This window comes from Orbicella faveolata, unplaced genomic scaffold, assembly GCF_042242905.1.
Source record: "Orbicella faveolata isolate gen_17 unplaced genomic scaffold, um_ofav_v1 contig_14, whole genome shotgun sequence".
NCBI lineage: Eukaryota > Metazoa > Cnidaria > Anthozoa > Scleractinia > Merulinidae > Orbicella > Orbicella faveolata.
The window spans coordinates 20,526,556-20,545,718 of NW_028301541.1; the positions used below are offsets into that span (position 1 = coordinate 20,526,556).

Here is a 19,163-nt window from a genome sequence, read left to right on the forward strand (position 1 = left end):
TACTGGGAACGACAATGAGAGACCGGAAAAAGCAATAAACAATCTGCTATTTTTGCGGCAGGTGTGAAAAATCGGAGCCAGTTTCGTTACTGTTTTACCTTGAACTCCGCTCCCACCACTTGGCAATTTTCTTTGAGGAATGGAGGTTGTAAAGCAGCGTTAAAAATGGCCGCTAGCATAGCAAACTCTCATCGCGACCACGGGTAAGGTTAATTTTATCAGATATGCCAAATTTTTGGCATTCAAACTTAGGTTAGTTGCGCATAATCTAATTTATGATTTTCAACATCGGTCAACACCGATACAGCACATGAGCTTAAACTAAAATTCGTTTATTTAGCGCACAAAACCTTTGTAAGTATACTAACACTCGAGCAGAGATGTAAAATTGTTAGTCTTCGCGTAGTCTGACTCGTGCTAAAGCCCTCCAGATCTACATGCAAAGCATATGCTTAATTAATTTTCTAGCTTCACGGTTGTTAGGTCGTTATATAGGGCCGCATCTGTCCAAGTGGAGATAGTTCTGTTGTTGGAAACCACTTTAACAAGTGAGCAGCTGGTATCTGTCGATAAATCTGATATTTGTCAGTATTGTTTTGAAATGCGTGTTCATTGCTTATACTGTCAGTACTGAATGTAACCATCGTTTAGAGTATTTCTTTACGAAATGTCTAAATGATTGGCAGCCGGTCAAGGTTTTTTTATAGACTAGTTGACCAGCAGTCAAAACCTTTTTTATAGGTTAGGCTGAGTAGGAACCTGGTTAGCCTAAATAGCACTCTGGTTTGCATGAATAGCACTCTGGTTAGCCTGAATATCATTCTGGTCATCTGAATAGCTCTCCAGTTGGCCTGAAGAGCGCTCTGGTTAGCCTGTTTACTGTTTACAGTATTATCACTCATAATCCATGAAATATTTTCACTCTGCATGATTGGCCTAAACACATCACATGACTAAATATTCGCCAACTAATACTGGGGAATATGTGAGTGATATTCCCTGATTTTCAAAACCGTGCGTATTGTGAAAAACATTTGAAGGATAATAAACACAATAGCCTCCATTTGGCCTGAAAATATGCTTGGATATTTGTCTTTGGACATTATCTGTTCCTCATTATCTGTTTGCTTCTTGGAAACTCAAAGTTTTCCTCGAGTTACACTCTCAGAAAACTGTTTGCTTCTCTGAACAGATAATGGTCACTGACAAATATCTGAGCATATGTCTGCGCCAAATGGAGGCTATTGTTTATATAGGTAAGGTAAAGTCTACATACGAGTCAAGTGGCCCATCAGGCTGGAGCTTATCCCGGTTTCTGTAGCATGAAGCGACTAGGAGTATTTCTACTCCCCCCTGGATGGGATGCTAGTCCATCGCAGGGTTACCCCCAGCATTAAGTTCGCCGGTACCCATTTATACACCTGGGTGGAGAGAGGCACTGTGAGAGTAAAGTGTCTTGCCCAAGAACACAACACAATGTCCCTGGCCAGGGCTCGAACCCGGACTGCTCGATCCAGAGACGAGCGCACTAACCATGAGGCCACCACGCCTCCGATCGATTGTTTATATATGCTTTGGAAATTCCACTAGCTGGCAGTCAGCCTTGGTGGACCAGTGGTCATGAGTACTGCCTGCTTAATGCTGTTGACCTGGATTGGATCTCCAGTTACAAGTTCTTTTTTACGTTGTTGTACTTCTTAGAAAATTCTGACTGAAAATGAAAAATTATAGAGAAGTCTGACTGTAGTCATTTAGTGCATTTAAGACCTTGACCGGGAGTAAGATGAGATAAGATTAAGTCTGCACAGGGGCCAAGTAGCCCATCAGGCTGGAGCTTATCCCGGTCTCTGTAGCATGAAGCAAGAAAAGAGTATTTCTAGTCCCTACAGTATGGGATCCTAGTCCATCACAGGGTTAACCCCAGCATTAAATTCGCTGGTACTCATTTATACACCTGGGTGGAAAGAGGACTGTGAGAATAAAGTGTCTTGCCCAAGAACACAGCACAATGTCCCTGGCCAAGGCTTGAACCCGGACCGCTCGATCCGAAGATGAGTGCATTTAGACCATGAGGCCACTGAACCACCGCCAGCCATATTGCCTAGAACATCAACTAATGCCTATAATTTCAAATCATTTTTGCATTTCAAGTTCAGATCTCGCCCTCCCCATGATTCCCTGAATTATACTGACTGGTAGATACTTTGACCAGACTACTATTAAAATAATACATAACAGACACTGCTTGGTCTTTCTAAAATACCCATACCCCTCATATGAATTTTTTTTTTGGTTTCGACCCCCCTCTCTCAGTCTTTCTAGAAATTCCAGTTTTTTCATACTTTCCTTTAAAAAATTGCCTTTTGAGACCCCTATCCCTCTTGAAATTTGCAATAAGTTATAACCCTCCTAGGGGTGGGTATCAATATTTTCTAGAACCACCACACATTTTGTTTTTCCCAATGATCAAATCTGAGTTGATCTGGTGAAAGGTCTAAATAGATGTCTGGTTTACATATTCAGCAAAATGAAACTAGACAAGTCACATATCTCAAGGGCAGTTTTTGATGGCTCTGCATAGCTGGAGTACAACAAACTTATAAGTAAAAAAAAAATGCAGATCATATTTAATTAAATCATCTGACAGCTGTGGTTACATGTCTGTATCCTCTGCTTTCTCTCCCAAGATGTCCTTATAAATTCAGTGTGGGAAATGTATACCTGTAAAATGAGTTTTTTAAACCGAGAGTGCCCACAATGCACAGATCTGAAGATGTCTGAAGATTTCCAAAGAATTTTTGAACACCTCTTTGGACCATTCCAAGCAAGTGTTTTGCCGAACAAAATGCCATCACCAACAATTAGTGGCTCTGTACATTTTATCATCATTTAAATATGGACTTTTCGTTTCTTGAGTTTTTATAAATACATAATTTTGTTTGAGAGTGGGACTATTGCATGTAGGCTGTAAGAGCTCAAACTCTTGAGGTAAGCATGAGAAAAATGGACTGTTTGTTGCAACGCATGAGATAAAATGGCTAACAAATGAGAGTTGGAAACAATACGTCATGAGCAGGTTTATTTTATGATGTGAACATGAATGACTGCACAGTCAATCAGAGTGCATGTTGTTTAATTGATAATTGGGTATTTACTAAATAAAACTACTTTGTTATTAACTGTTACTTCTTTTGCAGTAGTACCGTGGATGAGAAGGTCCTAGCTGATGCTATAAGGATGACGAATATTGCTGTCAACCTCTGTTTATCAAACAAGTTCTTTCAAGCGCAAGCAAAACTTGAACCTTGGTAAGGAATTAAGTCAGAATTTTTTATCACATTGTTTAGTCAAGTCAACTCTAAACCCAGGAGAGGTGAGGGCAGAACTCTTTTTTCGAAGGGTTTGGAATGCTCATGACCTCTTAAATTAGGCCCAGTGGCCAAATGGACTGATACAAAAATTAAAAACTTGAGTCTACTTGTGACTTTGTTTGGCCAGACCTTGATAATGATGTGCACTTGCGTTGAATTGTGATTAACTTGCACTCACTTTGGTGGAGATCAAGTTTGCATCCATACAAAGCAAGCTTTTAGCCAGAATTTGAAACAATTGGCCATCCAAAATGTGCTATGGGACCGGCTCAAATGAGCAATTAATGAGGCAACATATGAAAAATAAAATAATTTTTTATAGAAAGTGGCCGTCTATAGGACGCCTGGACGCCCATCTACCGAAAAGCGTGATACCAAGTCGATGCAAGTTTTTTACTGTTTGGTCACCCAACCCAATTGTCAATGCAAGTTCAGAGATGCTCATAATTTTGTTGTTTTAGCAACCTATTAGCTTATGAAATACAGTCTTGAAAACCTCGAAAATTTTTTTTTTTGCGACCTTGGTGTACTTGCAAAGAAACTTGCGAGTCCGTTAATGGCCACCCAGTGCAAGTCTCCAGGCAAGTTCAATTTGCAAATACTTGCAAGTCTGTTTGGCCAGGGCTTAACAGGCATGGCAATTACAGAGTTTGGTGTCAACTTTAGTTGGTAAGGGGCTCACATACAGTATAACTGCCATTTAAGTGTTTGTTTTAGAATGGTTTGAGGTGATTGGATGGTATGAGGAGTCAAATTATAATTACATGTAGCTAGAGCCATTACCCAAATTGGTTTCCTTTTCGGACTTTAGCTCCTTTCCAGCAAGCGTCCTTGCTGCTTTTTAACATGGTGAATGGATGGTACAAGGAGTCAAATTATAATTACATGTAGCTCAAGCCATTACCCAAATTGGCTTCCTTTTAGGAGTTTAGCTCCTTTCCTAGCAAGCGTCCTTGCTGCTTTTTAACATGGGAGTTCTAATCTCCTTCCAACATCACCAGAAAAAGTTTTGGGGGAGCAGCTTGGATGGTGCAGTGTTGAGAGCGCTCACCTCCCACCAATGTGGCCCGGGTTTGATTCCGGCCTGGTGTCATATGTGGGTAGAGTTTGTTGTTGGTTCTTGCCTTGCTCCATGGGTTTTTCTCCGGGTTCTCCAGTTTTTCTCCCTCCACAGAAACCAACACTCCAAATTCCAATTCAACCAGGATAGTTATAGCGGACCCGCATGAAAACCAGCTGCTAAAGCTGATGTGGCTTCCTCTCTAAATATAGTAAGTTATGAAACTTTTTTTTAGGGTTATCTTTCGTTTAGAAAGAAAATTATTGAAAATTATTTTTAATCAACATATTGCAAAAGTTGCTTTTAACTACAGTAATCTTGCTATTCCCTTGTCAGACATTTTTCATTTCTGTATTTTTTAATTATTAAATAATAATTGTCAGTGGTTATTTAACATTTATTTAGGGTCAATGAAAGCATGTACCATGCTCTTGGTTACAGCACCATCTCGTATCTTCAAGCTATGATGACATTTGAACCGGTACGTATCTACAGATTGTAAAATAAGTGATAATATTTAAGAATCCATCTTTGATATAATTAGCGGTAGTAGGTAGAGTTCCTTGAGCTAACCAGTTACAAATAATGACAGTGAGGACACTTGAATGGTGAACACTTAACACTTTTTGTACATTGTTTTTAGTGACCATAGAATGAGGAATTTTCATTTAAACCAGTCGATTATTTAGTGTTTTTACATTGTTAAAATGGCAATATTATACATTATATGGAGAGCCTTCATTCTTTACAGTATATTCCAAATTTTTCTTGAATTGTTATTTTTTCCTACCTATCTATTGGGGGAGATGTATAGATGCATTTGTCTGTTAGGTAATAATTCACAGAAGACATCATAATGTGACAAGAACATCAGTGACACACTTGGCAATTGCCTTGCTTGTCATTTTAATTTTTTCTTAGCACATTTTGACAGCATCTAGGATCTACTACTGAACAGACATATAGCAACATGAAATCCATTTTAAATATATGTAATCATCAACAAAAAAATTAAAAAATGTCAAGTGTTTATAGTTGAAGTGTCATTACTATAAGAAGGATGTTTGTTATGCACTCCGCTGTTCAGTGTAGTCACAAGGAAAAATTATTAATCACATGCTCTCTGAAGCTCTCATTTTTTGAGGGAAGAGATAAGAATTGTATTTATTTGAATTACTACTGAGGATTGAAATTTAATATCACGATACATTAAATAGAAATATTAATTTTATTGAAACAATTTCTTTCACTTTTTACTTATTTCCTTCAGCAAGCCATTCAGCATGCAAGTAATAGCAACAAAATTGCTTTGGATGTTTGTGAAAGGTAATCTGCTGTATTTTACCTTTAATATTAAATATTAAATGTTTTTGATTTTCAAATGCATACAGCCACCTTAAATATGGATCAATCCCTATATAGTCGAACCCTTGCTAATGGACACCTCCCATAGGTGGACATCCCCTGTAAGCAGAAATATACATGTACAAACACTGTATTTTTAACCTCCATAAGCTGACACCTCTCTTAAGTGAACACTTTTTATGGTTGTGAGGGTCTCCACTTGCCTGTACAATTAGGTATTTGCTTGAATCACCTGATCAACTGTTTTGATATCATACAGTGTGGTTGATCATGTGGAATGGACAAACATATTGCAAGATAAACATTAGTTAACTATTTTTAGACAAATTCTAATACTGTATATTAAAATTTGCCACTTTTGTTAAAACTTAGAGATTCACTGACAAAACAAATGGCTTTGTCTTGTTAGTAAATTTCCAAGTTTCCCTTCCTTGGTTTTAATAGTCTCCAAGTTCCCCATTCATACAGGTTGGTATGTCTGTGGCTGGCTTAAGTGTGCTGCATTTTCTGCAGAACTTTAATATGTGCTTCACATTTCATTTTATCATTATCTAGATATAGAAGGAAACATTCTTGGACAGAGTCTTTCACTAGTTGGATCTGGAATCCTTCTTATGATAATTTAACAGAAGGTATTAATTTGCCAGATTCTTCAATAAATTTTTTCTTTATTTCAATGAGATATTTTTGTGCTTGTTTTCTGTAAAAATGGACAACTTTCGATTCCATGATTTTTTTGTTATCTTAGTCGAACGACATGCTGAACTGTGCTATGCTGAGTGTTTGTTTATGAGGGCCTTGCTTACTTTTATTCAGGTAACTAAATTTTGCTCACATTATTATTTCTAATACACTTCTGGACATGACTTTTTGGGTCTTTTACATAATCCTGATCTGTATGTATACATATCCAGTTTAAAACTTTTGACAGCCACTGGTGACAGAACGATTCAGTCTTTACAATCTTTTCCAATTAGGTGTCGAAGCCTGCATTTTATGCACACTACCTCTGTTGACCTTGATTTTTATTTTTGTGTCCTCACTTCAGGATGAAAATCTGGTCAGTTTCATTCGAGGAGCTCTTAAAATCAGAAGTGCATACCAGACTTACAAGTAAGCAAGAACAACTCTTTTAGAGAGAAATTAGTTCTAGTACTAGCTATAGTCTGTTGCTTCCATAAGGAACCAGATAGTCCAGCAGTGCTGGTGCAGTGAATCAGTATCTGCAACATGAAGCACATCACCTAAATTCATGCACGAACATATGCATTGTAGATCCTTTTACTCGTTTCTTTAGAGGATAACTCTTACAACAGTAAGTTGAACCTCCACCTTTTTAGTCCTGGCAGACACTTCCATACAACTGTACATCCACGCTTATTTTAACCTCTCTGCAATAGCCTCCTCTCCAGAATGGCAACAGTCACTAAGACTCGTTCCAACTGCCAAAATAACCTTTCGACAATGGCCAGTTGATCAAGGACTGACAAACGGTGTAGACAAAACTCCAAATTTTTATTGTATTAAAAAGTCCACAAACTTGATCCATACTGCACCGTGGGTCTCTGTTTCTATTAAGTTTATTTTTTATTGATACATTTTAATTTATGTGAATGTGCTAAAATTAAGCATTTCTGAAAAAAAGTTGCACCCCCCAAAAAAAGTAAACAGGGGTCATATTACACATCTCTACCTCCCCATAATGGCTACCTCTCTACATTGACCACTCTCGTCTGTCCCCAAGGTGGTCATTCTGGAGAGGTTCAACTGTATAATTATTTAAAACACTTCTGATCCCTGTGTAAATATGTCAACCCAGGACTTGTCTAGATATGGTAACACACCAGCCATCTTCTTTACAACAATCACCTCAAAGAAAAGACTTTGAAGGAGGTGTTCATCTTGGTATTGGTGGATTTAATTTGGTGAGTTTAAACTTAATTTTGCTAACTCTGTCAGTTGAAGAACATATGCCTATAAAACAATATGTTATTTTACAACTCACAACACAAGGCTGACCGGGAATACACTTCTTTTTCACTGAAGTTCTTTAAGGAAGGTCACTTTGAATTAAGAATTTTTTTTTTCACCTTTCAGATGTTGTCATTGCTTCCAGCAAAAATTATCAAGTTGTTAGAGTGGGTTGGTTTTTCAGGTGACAAGGTAATTATTTCACTCTAAAGTATAGCATAGGAACAATAAAGAGGTTAAGCATGATGTTTACGGCAAACAGCAAACGGCAAAAATGAAACTTTTACCATCTGTCTTTAGCTGTCTGTACAGTAGAGTGAAAATATTTGTATTTGCGGTGAATAGTAGGAGACATTTTTCTGTGTTTGTGTGATTTATTTAAGGATCAGAAGAAAAGAATAAAAAATCAGAGGTCATCTTTGCCGTTTGCCGTCTGCCGTAAACATCATGCTTAAACTCTCTAATGTTGTGTTGTTCCAGTGAGAAAATATCTGTATCCATGTTTTGATAAATACACACACCATCTTTACAGCAAATGCTAATTGAAATCTTTTTTTTTTATGTCACTAGTTTCTTGGTCTTGATCATTTAGACCAAGGCTGCAGGGATCAAAATTTAAGGTCACCCATGTGTGCAATGGTGTTGTTGGCATATCACAGTGTCATCACTTATTACCTTGGTAAGAATGCAGATAAAAGAAAATACAAATCTTATTGGCTAGCAGCAATCCAGGGCTGTAGTTCTTTGTATGCATTGCAGGCCTATGGTTTTAAGGAGTGAGATTGAAAAGCTGATATACGTGTAGAGAGAAATTAGCCAAGGCTTTAATTATTTGAATTTGCTGTTAGGTGAGGCCAGTGAATTGGTATTTTGGTATATTGCCTAACTGGGGGGAAAGGAGGGTGGGGGAGGGGAAGGCAGTCTTGGGTCTACCTCAGCAAGCCCCACCCATTTTTCAGTGATGGAAGAAAAATATTCTATTTTACAAGGGTTAACATTGATTACTGGTGGCCCTGTAGTTTACATAGTGGTCCTACTTAACTGAACTATGAACTGACCCAAAAATTATCAAAAGAGAGCAAATACAATCCAATCAATGGTATTTCCATCCCAGACCTGGCAAGGGTAAGTTACCATCGTGAAGTGAACTGTCTGAATGTCGCTTTCACTGAGAACAGACTTGTACTAATATTCTTACTGTATGTACCGAATCGAATTATTGTCATCATTTACGTTACATTCATTGAATTTTCCCTTCTATTAGGAAATGGTGAAGGAGATGTTTTGTATGCCGAGGAAATTCTTCAACCACATTTAAAGGCGTTTCCTAAGGCAAGTTATTATATTTATATATATTTATTTACTACAACTGAATGGTTTAAAAGAACCAGAAAAATGTTCCAATAACAGGTTAGCCTTAGCTTACATTGTACCCTTTTCGTATTCTTGGTACATGTAAGTCCAGTTACCCCTCTCCTAGTTAGTCAGCCTTAGTCAGTGTGTTTACATGTGCTGATCACATACACCCCTGTTGTGGCTACGATTGGTTTGTTCTCGCGCGTGAAAAATCATAAGATAGACACAACCAATCAGAGATGTTGCAGAGTTCTCTGTTGATCTACGTCACCAGAAAGGAATTTTTCGCGTCATATTTCAGACATGTTTTGAGCGAGGGATGACGAAGATCTCGGCCCAATAAAATACTTATCATAGTAATTATTTTTGTCAGGGAGCGATATTTTTGTACTACGCTGGTCGTATAAAACAAGTGCAAGGAAAATTAGATGAGGTAAGTATCTGCTCCAGGCATTCATGAAATTAAATTACTGTTCAATCTCTTCTCAACAGTATCTGGATATTTTCAGTTGGGGTGCATGTTGATGACACGCAGTGATTAAGTAGGACTTTTAGAGTGGTTTTCATTTGAGAGTAGAAAAGTAGTTGATTTTGCCTCAACTACGCTACACGATTGCCTTAAAAAAGCTGGCGCCACTTTTTCATCCAATTAGAAGTAAAACCAAAACCAATCGCGACAAACTCACACTCGTTTTCCCGGGCTTCGCGTGAGCTACATGTAACTACTTCAAGTTTTGATTGGTTCATTGAATTGTCTGTGTCCTTTGTGATTGGCTAGAGTATTTACTTTGGTTTCGGTTTTACGACACTCAGCTGAAAACTGCTGTAAGAGTGTTTTAATTAATTATTTGCCCTATTCGAGACTCTCCAGATACAAGAATTGTCCTTGCGTACATCTGATCAGAATTAGGTCTGATATCTTTGCCTTCACCTGTTCCTCCGTTACAGGTACAAAAAAGACCTATTCCAAAACCCTATTAACCTGTGCACTCCCTCCCATTCCTTCCTGGTTTTCTACTCACGTTCTTTGTGAAACAATAATTGAAAAATTTGATGGTATAGAACTAATTATAAGCCAGACTGCGAGCAGTCTCTTAATTTTTCCTAGCATGCGACGCGAATGTAAGAGAAGAACGATCGAACGAAGAGAAGAGAAGCGCGGACGCGGAAAGAAGGGAAAGAAAGGGTTTTTCTTGTCTCGCCTCAACTACCCTTTTCGTTTCTTTTCCTAATTTGCACAGATGATTTCACGGAGGATTTCAAGAGGGACAAATACAGACTGCTCGTAGTTTAATTATAAGCGGGTTCAACTGAATAAATGGGAAAGTGGTTTAATTGGGCAAAGAATCTTATCTCTTTTGGTTATATTGTATTGTTTTATGTTACTATATTACAAAGCTCTGCGGTAAACAAATTTTGTTTTGTTTCGGTGATAGGCTATCAAGAGCTACAACGACTCAATTGCCGTTCAGTCCGAATGGAAGCAGTTCCATCACATTTGTTACTGGGAGCTCATGTGGTGTTATACGTAAGTTTATCTTCATTGAAATCTTCAGGGGAGTGGAAGAATGATGAGTTATGATACTTTTAAAGAAGCTACATCACGGTTAGCGCGGCTTGAAAAGTTTAGCGTAAATTTTTCAAGTTCGTCGTTTGTAATCCGTGTCAATCTTCTCCATCCTTAACCATCCTCGTTCCTTTATGGTTTATTATTATCGCTTTAGAGTTTTTCTACCGTAATAAACTACTATTTTCAGTTTTTCTTCAATTTAAAGGTAATTTTGTATCTGGCCAAAATAACTCAAAATACCGTGACTGAGCTCCTTTAAGCTGCACTTTTAATTGCGCAAAACCGCCAAATATGTCTCGGGACTGATTGATTATATTGTTAAGGAAACGAGGCAATGTGTAGTAAATCAAGGAGCAACCTCAAAATGAATTGATGTCTACAGACTAATAAACTTACATGTACCATTGTTTATCGCCAGGTACAAGGGGGACTGGGCCAGAGCCTACCACTACGCAAGTGTTCTTTTGCGAGAAAGCCGTTGGTCAAAAGTAAGTCATTCAACGACTGTTTTGATGATTAAAGCTCTCTTCCGTACGCATACGTTTTTGTTCATTTTAATTTGAGTGTGGAGACTTTTGATACATTAATTCTGGTCTGCCGTAAGTATGGACATTGTCGAAAACGATGACCATTTCCACAGAAAAAGGATATTTTCGAAAACACACTCCATGATGCAGATATTTTTTTTGATAACATTGCAAGGCTGTAAAAACAGAGGTACACTGCAAAAACAGAGGTTCTAAAATCTCCGTTCTCACATAAAGCCCTCTATAACAGTATTATGAAATTCCAAAAAGAATATTGTAATGCCATTTTGAAAGGGCCGGACTTGGGGCCCAGACCTTGACTCTTTCCCTTTGTCTCCACAGACGTCATATATGTGTCTGAAAGCGTGCTTCAGAGTCATGGCGAGACTAACAAACCAAGAGTTAGGCAAAGAAAATGATAGAGGAGAAAAGGACACGGAGGAATACCTGTTCAGGTGATGTAAAATTCAAGCAACGCCATCAGATTGGAAATGATAAACGAATTCCAGGAGAATTCCAAGCTCCAAGCGCTGAAAAGCGCTTTTCGTTTTGATTGGTTGAAATATAGCGTGCTGGTTGGTTGAAAATAACGCGTGCGTGCTCCTAATTGGTTGAAAATATAGCGTGCTTGCTTCTAATTGGTTGAAAAAGGCATGTTTATTCTTGATTCGTGACCTTATGTTGCACGAGTTTGATGAACCAATCAGCGAAGCAAAGACATAACTTTCGGCAGTGATGTGAAAACCTCTCAAAACATTCAATGACCTATCAATTAATTTTGACTTTCGTTTTTATTTTTTCCTTTATTGGCAGACGTCTCCCTGAGTACAAGCAGCGCATTGCTGGGAAATCCATTCCCTTTGAAAAATTCTCAATCCATAAAGCCAACAAGTATCTGGCGCAAAACCATCGCCTTTTTCTTCCTGGAATGGTAAGTGACTAAAACAATGACCAGAGAGCAATCTCTCCATACGAAATCGATAGATAATAAAAAAGGTAAGTGATGAGAGGAAAGAAAGCCATCAACAAGAGGATGCTGTCTTGATGTACCATCAAATTCTCAGAACTACAATAAAGGATTTCTATGGCTGTCAGTAAGGAGAATTAATACCTTTGTCTCAAGAATTAAGGGTCAAACATGCATGTTGTGTTGCACAGTAACAAGCGTGATCAATGTGCTTATGAATAAACAACGTTCAAATTTGATTTTCTCTTTTTGATGTCATCAGGAGCTCATTCTCCTCTGGAATGGCTTCAAGGTTCTTCATCGCAGACCGGACTTAGTTGAACCGATGCTGAAATTAGTGCAGACATCATTGGTTGAATTAGAAGCAACCAAAGGTAAACTAAGGAAATCCCAAGCTGGAAATAACAAGATAGAAAGTAGAGAATCATTTTTGAACTAATTTAGAGTGGAGGAAATAAATAAAGTGTTTTCTTTGCAGCGTAGACCCTAGAAAGGGAGTGGCCCATACTTAGATTGATGTCCAACACTCTAAATGACCTTAGGGTTACTTCTGTACTTTCCAGCTTCTAATATCAGTGCTGAGTACCCTTAACGAAACCACAAACAGTTCTTTACTAACATAAAGAAATACTATAGCATTGCAATTGAAGTTGTAGCACATTTTATATTGCATGTAAAAAACGCGTCCCACACACCCAGAGTAAAAGTTGGTTTAAGTCGCTCAGTTGTGCTAGATTGCAGCTCCAATTTTGTTTTGTTTCTGTTTCTTTTTTATATTTTAATTTCACTGTTTCTGTTTCTAGATGACAATGAAAATTACGTCGATGATTGGTGTTTAGGGCATTTGCTCCAGGGAATGTGTTACCGCTGTGTTAATAAACCAAAAGAAGCAATGGAGAGTCTGCTGAATGCTGTTAACAGGTCGGTTTTTGCTAAACTCTCTCTTTGCTCTGAACCGGCAATTTTGTTCCGCAACTTTGCCCGCGCTCCAGAGAAAGCAGGGGAAACGAAAGGACAACTCGCTTCGCGTGGTGTTTATTTAAGGGACACCGAGATTTTACTGACTTTAATAACAGAAGAAAAACTTAATATGATATAAACAGACTCAATTGACACAAGAACCTGAGCTTTGGTGGGTCTAAGGGGGTGGGGGGGGGGGGGGGGGGGGAGGTTGGAGATGCTAATCCAGGGAGACTTGTATAGACCTACGTTTTAACACTACAATAACGGAACATGTTTGGTTTCCCCCTCCTCCCCCCTCTCCCCTCCCCCACTCCCCTCCTCCCCCTCCCCTCCTCCCGTCCTGTTTGTGTTAAAAGTCTGACCAACCTTTACTTCGGAGCCGCTCGTTTTTCTTACCGAAGAAGAGGGCTAAGTTTCTCTATTTCTGTGCAGGGGTGATTTTTTAGTTTCTTACTTACTGTTTTCCAGGTCAAAGAGCCTGGTTCAGGATTTCTACTTGGCTCCTTACGCATGCGCGGAAGTTGGTTTCCTACACTTGGAAGAGGGAGACCTGGATCAAGCAAAAGAATTCCTCAATAGAGCAAGGTATAAAAGAGAGTCTTCTCCTTTATATGTGATGGTTCTTAAGGAATTCTGTCAAAAAATTTGCGCCTTGAACATTATCCCAAAATCAGAGCTTGTTTGTCAGTTGAGATTGGTATCAATAATACCTTGTTCACAATATACCTAGTCTCCTCCGCAGCCGCTTTTTGTGAAGTCACTCAGCACTCCCCCAAAGCTTCTTTGGGAGCAGCGTTGCGTGGCATCCCAAGAAACGGAGTAGACTATACTAGACCCAGCCACCTATAGTCTCATCAAAATGAAACATATTTCACTACGAAAAGTGTTTACATCAGGCGGTACATTGCGAACCGGCATTGCGAAACACGTTATTAGTTTCTAAAGAAACTGAAGGGCCTTGTTGTTGGCGGGGAAATATTTAAAAACTTGGCGTTGATAAAGGGAAGTTAACAGCCTTAGTGTGTTGGTGCGGCTGGCGTTTCGAGTGTCAGCTTCGGTCTACTGTTTGGCGATCAAGGCACGTTTAAAATCATCCTGATGGCGGCCGAGAGGAAAGGAGAGGAAGGGACTGTCCTAAGGGCTTGATAAGTGGCCACTAAACGCGTACAGAATGAATGCAACAGCCATTTGAAGCTCCATTAAAGAGATTTGACGGAGCTGGATTTCAAATGCTGTAAAACGGCGCTTATTCCTAGAGAAGGCATGGAACTTGTTTGAAAGAAACACCCAATGTGACCAAAGCTCAGTAACAAACATGTTTAGGAGGAACGCGTTTCAAGGAGGAAATAATTAGCACGAACACTCGAAAGGTCTGGAAAGTTGTCAGGCCATCCTGGCGCGATTAGTTTTTTAGCAACCCCGAGACGAAAACTGTGGGCACAGTCTGGTCTCGGAGTTCAAAATTCGCCATCAGCTGTTACTTGCTCGGTCGACTGTACATTGAAATGTGTTTGGCTTCAAGTGTGAACATGTGTAGTTACTAGTGTGAACACAATTTTTTAGATAAAATTTAGTTGTATACCTAGTGGAAGCAGATCGAGAAAAACGCTATCACACATGTGAAGATATCATTTTTATCCACAAACGTGTAATATCATTTTTAACTTTACTGTACGCTATCTTAGAAAATGTTCGGAAATGTTGGTGTGGTCTTAGGACCACTTTTGGAGAATGTTCAGAAATCTTCGGAAAGTGGTCGGAAATCTTCGGAAAATCGTCAAAAACGTCGTATCTCTGCACGGTCACGGTCATGTAATATTCGGTAGCATATCGGAATAGATAAATATATAGATTCAAGTGAAGCGTTGAGCTACTGTACTGTATTTTAATTCCAAGCTTTCGCCGTTCTACGGCATCATCAGGGTTGATGATGCCATAGAACGGCGAAAGCTTGGAATTAAAATACAGTACAGTAGCTCAAGGCCTAAACTGAATCTATATATTTAAGTCGATAACCGTTGTAACTTGCTTTTTTTTCTTGTTTGGTGTCCATCAGGAAGGATTACGAACATCACATGCTACAAAGCAGGCTTCACTTTAGAATTCATTCTGCCCTCCAAGAAATCAAACACAGGCGTAAGAAAGCCAAAGAAGCGTCCAAAATGGAAAAACAACTCGCCAAACGCTCCAAAAAAGGCGTGAATAACAACACTCTGTCGTCTGAAGACGATTCTGTCAGTATATCTCTTGAAGACTCCTCAAGTTTGACCCGTCAAGATTCAACCTCATCTTTTGAAACTGCCCCGGAATATTCCTCTGAAGATGAGAGGGATCTGGGCGAGATGGCCCCAGAGCACCCCCCAAACGAAACATTTGTAAAGGAAACTACGGTGTGAAAATTACTTTGCTTCAAACTGTTTCGTTATACGTGTGTATTTTTTAGTTTTAAACTGTACAGAGTAGTCTTGGGAGAATGGGGTCAAAATTTACGCAAGGATTGCGTATTTTATTTGTATATATGTCGCGTTGAGCGAAATAGATTTAGAAGTATTTATCACTCGTGACCAGGGCCCAGCTCGCGGTCACTCATTCTAAAGAACATTGTTTAATAGTGTGAATTTTTTTTTTTGTAAAATGTGAAATCTTTATTTGAAAATGCGTAATATTTCCAGAGTATTTATAGGATGCTATTAAAGCAATTTCTGAATAAAGAATCCTTGAATTTTTCTTGTCTGCGTTTGTGGCTGCTTCATAGAGTAGTTGGGAACTGAGTGTCGGAAGTGATCCAGAACTGCTTTGGTTATCCTCTTATGCGCTCTGTGATTGGTTTAAAACAAGTAATAATTGCGACTTGGTGGCGTGCGTTTTTCCGCGCTTTTTACCGGTAACAGGGTTCGCACCGTCTTGAAAAGTCTTCGAACTCCACTCATCCTTGAAATGTCCTTGAAATCCCTTATAAGTCCTTCAATTTTCTCCAACATTGAATAGCAAAGTTTGTTTGTATAGTGAACTTAGGCGTTTTTTTTTCTGATGTCAAACAACTTACAAACACTGAAAAAACAACTAAGATATGCAAGCCAAATGCAAAAGAAAAAATGCTTTCTTGAACAAAAATTGACCAGCTTTCATTTCTTTACTTTATTTCTCTTTTGCATGAAGAGAAGGAGCAAAAGCTTGCGGCCTTAAGAAAAGCCTGTGTTAATTTGGAAGGGGTACTATAGGTTTATTCCTATTATCACTTGCAAAAGTACATCTGAAGTCATCCTCACTGGGATGCAAGCTTAGGGATACTCCTTTTTTAACAAACTGTCCTGATGGTTGGAATGTGCACTTATACCGCAGCATATTCCAAAACATTTTATCGCACAGTAAAAGCTTCAGTGAATTGGGAAAAACAAACGTGCATTGTCAAGCTCTTCTTATGTCGGACTTGCAACTGTTTTGTTATTCTATCTGTTATTAAATGCGACTACAACGCTAATGAAAACTCATGAAAGAGATGAAAATTTCACAAGAACAACTCACAATCTCCGTGATTTTCTTCGAACGTTATCGTGACGTCATCACCAATGAGCACAAACGGAGCCCAGTACTTCGCAGCAGCAAACCTCTAACTCGCGGAGACAATTCATGGCCCAGTTGAGAGTTGCACTGGCCCTATGTCCATGACTGAGATGTCTGTAGAAATCTTTCATAAATTCCATAGTGGCCTCGTCATCAATTGCCCAGAGGGACACCAAAACAGAACGAGCACCGGCACCCAGGAAAGGGTGCAATACTGACCTTGCAATACCGACCACACCCTCGGGCGTTACCGTGCCCTGTGCACTGTGACAGCAACTTAGCACAACAAGCCTTGCTCGAAGCTGAACATCTCGCAAGTCTGACATTTTCAGCATGAAATCTTCCTCTGCAGGCATCTCGCTGGTCCTTGTTGGGTTTGGAGCCAAGGCAATTTCACCAGATTTCATATCGCCATGTGCTGCGAGGTGTGCCAAAGCAACGAACCCGACTTGTCTCAGTACCTCGTCTTTAGTTACTTTGCCAATAAGAGGTGAAATATCTAGCATATCACCTATCATCTTTACTTCCTTTCTGGCGTATAGTAAAGGTGAAAAAATGGGCCGCTTACCCAGTTCGTTGGTAACCTCCTCCACGCATGGGTCTCCCACAATGAGTGCTCCACCGGTTCTGTGGTAGTCTTCAAGAGAATCCGCGATCATTTTCAAACTCGTATGTGAGGGAGCAATGCGTATCCTGACAGATTCACTCAGATACCTTGACTTGGGATCTAAAAATGCAGCGTAAGGAACCAGACACAATGGACCATCAGGGACAATGATCAGTTCGTCACCTTGAAGCAAGTCTGCAATGGGGCCAATGATACAATCATAAAATTGGCGCAAAGAACTGGTTTCGTAGTGCGGTGTATTGACAGTTTCTTGCTCAAATTCCGTGTTATTGGGTGGTGCTTTCTTTCTAAGCTCATCCAGTGAACGATTTTCGCAGTTAACTTGAGCAGCAATTTGATTTTCTTTGAAAACATCGCTCCTTAAACGTTTCCAAGAAGGTAACCGTGTCTTTATCAGTTACCTCTTTGTCTAAACTGTACATTCTTTCCTTTATGGGATACCCAGAGAGCAACTTTGTTACCTTCAAATGCCACGAAAATGGTCTGCGTAGAAGTAACACTTAATATGCTACGAATCGTTGCACCGGGTTCAAGTGGCCCAGAAACTGGTAATTGTGAGTCATACTTTAATTTCATGAGATCTAACAAACCCTGAGCTCTTCCTTGCTCAGCAACAAGCAAAACCTTGTCAGCCTGTTCAAGCTCAATTAGGGTTCTCCAAAGAGCATCGTAGGCATCTTGGCAAGTTGTACGAAAGTTTATTTTCCACACATCTTTAGATTGAAGAAGAGCTCTCACGCCATTGAGCAGTTTAACACTTGCTTTAAAATAATCAACAGCATCATGCAAAGCGCCTGAGGATGCATAATCACAACCCAGACGGAAACAGGCCTTCCCCTCGCCAATCTTGTCTCCCAGTTCTATGGCAATACTTCGACGTTGCGTGTGGTACTCTATTGCTTTGTTTAAATTGCCCATAGAGAAATGAGCATTGCCAAGATTGACATAGGCCTGTGCTTCTCCATACTTGTCTCCCAGTTCTTTGGCGATATGATGATGTTTCATGTGGTACTCTATGGCTTGTTTAAAATCACCCAGCCCTTCATAAGCAATGCCAAGGTTGCCATATGCACCACCCTCTCCAGCTTTGTTTCCCAATTCTTTGGCAATGCTAAGATCTTGCTTGTGGTGTTCTAGGACATTTTAAAAATCATTTAGAACCAGGTAAGTATTGCCAAGGTTACCATAGGCACTTCCTTCTCCATCCCCGTCTCCCATTTCTTTGGCAATGCGAAGATGTTGGGTGAAGTATTCTGTGGATTGTTCGTAGTCAGCCAGATACTGCAAAACAATTCCAAGATTGGCACAGGCAGCTCCCTCTCCTTTCCTGTTCTTTAGTTCTTTGGCAATACTTAAACTTTCGCAGTGGCTCTACGCGGCTTGTTTCAGATAACCCAGATTGGTGAAAACAATGCTAAGATTGTGCTAAGTGCTAAGGGCCGATATTTTCTCGGTACGGTCTTTGCATTAAGTTGACAAGATCATTCATACTTAATGAATGTAGCAGTCTACGAGATTGGATCGCAGTTATAAACACTGTCTTGTCGTTGTTAAATAGTGATTGTCAGTCAATACCTTTCGTCAGTAGTAGTTTCTACCAAGGGAAAACTCCTTGTCACAATATTGTTTTATCAGGGAACGATATGTTTTTATTTCTCCAGTGATATAAACAAGTTCACGCAAAACTGGACGAGTTTAGTTGTTAGTTAATTTCCTGGCTCTCGTTCCGTTACGAACAAAGAGCTTTTTCCTCATTTTAGCCCCCTTGCGTCTAGGTTTTGCTCTCTCCCCAATTTTCCCGCGCACAGAAGCTAGAAACTC

General features: G+C 39.4%; 1 protein-coding gene and 1 pseudogene across 1 annotated transcript; one reads left to right on the forward strand and one right to left on the reverse strand.

Moving 5' to 3' along the window:
* Window positions 1-2: 2 nt before the first annotated feature.
* On the forward strand, window positions 3-15,877 carry LOC110045884 (tetratricopeptide repeat protein 39A-like). The gene is made up of 20 exons (XM_089286990.1): window positions 3-203; window positions 3,198-3,308; window positions 4,837-4,912; window positions 5,702-5,757; window positions 6,352-6,428; window positions 6,545-6,612; window positions 6,845-6,909; window positions 7,616-7,721; window positions 7,894-7,959; window positions 8,338-8,446; window positions 9,032-9,099; window positions 9,497-9,556; window positions 10,560-10,651; window positions 11,112-11,181; window positions 11,563-11,675; window positions 12,034-12,151; window positions 12,450-12,561; window positions 12,991-13,108; window positions 13,619-13,735; window positions 15,207-15,877. Exons 1-20 carry the CDS (start codon window positions 166-168, stop codon window positions 15,544-15,546), a joined length of 1,980 nt encoding a protein of 659 aa, XP_089143116.1. The 5' UTR covers window positions 3-165; the 3' UTR covers window positions 15,547-15,877.
* A 781-nt stretch (window positions 15,878-16,658) lies between these two features.
* On the reverse strand, window positions 16,659-19,097 carry LOC149114456 (tetratricopeptide repeat protein 28-like; annotated as a pseudogene).
* Between the last annotated feature and the right edge of the window lie 66 nt (window positions 19,098-19,163).

Bases quoted from the DNA above. Each gene is read 5' to 3' on its own strand.
- LOC110045884 (XM_089286990.1), top strand. From the start codon at position 166: ATGGCCGCTAGCATAGCAAACTCTCATCGCGACCACGG. The intron at 6,613-6,844 runs GTAACTAAATTT...TCCTCACTTCAG, and splicing joins CCTTGCTTACTTTTATTCAG to GATGAAAATCTGGTCAGTTT. The intron at 13,109-13,618 runs GTCGGTTTTTGC...ACTGTTTTCCAG, and splicing joins CTGCTGAATGCTGTTAACAG to GTCAAAGAGCCTGGTTCAGG.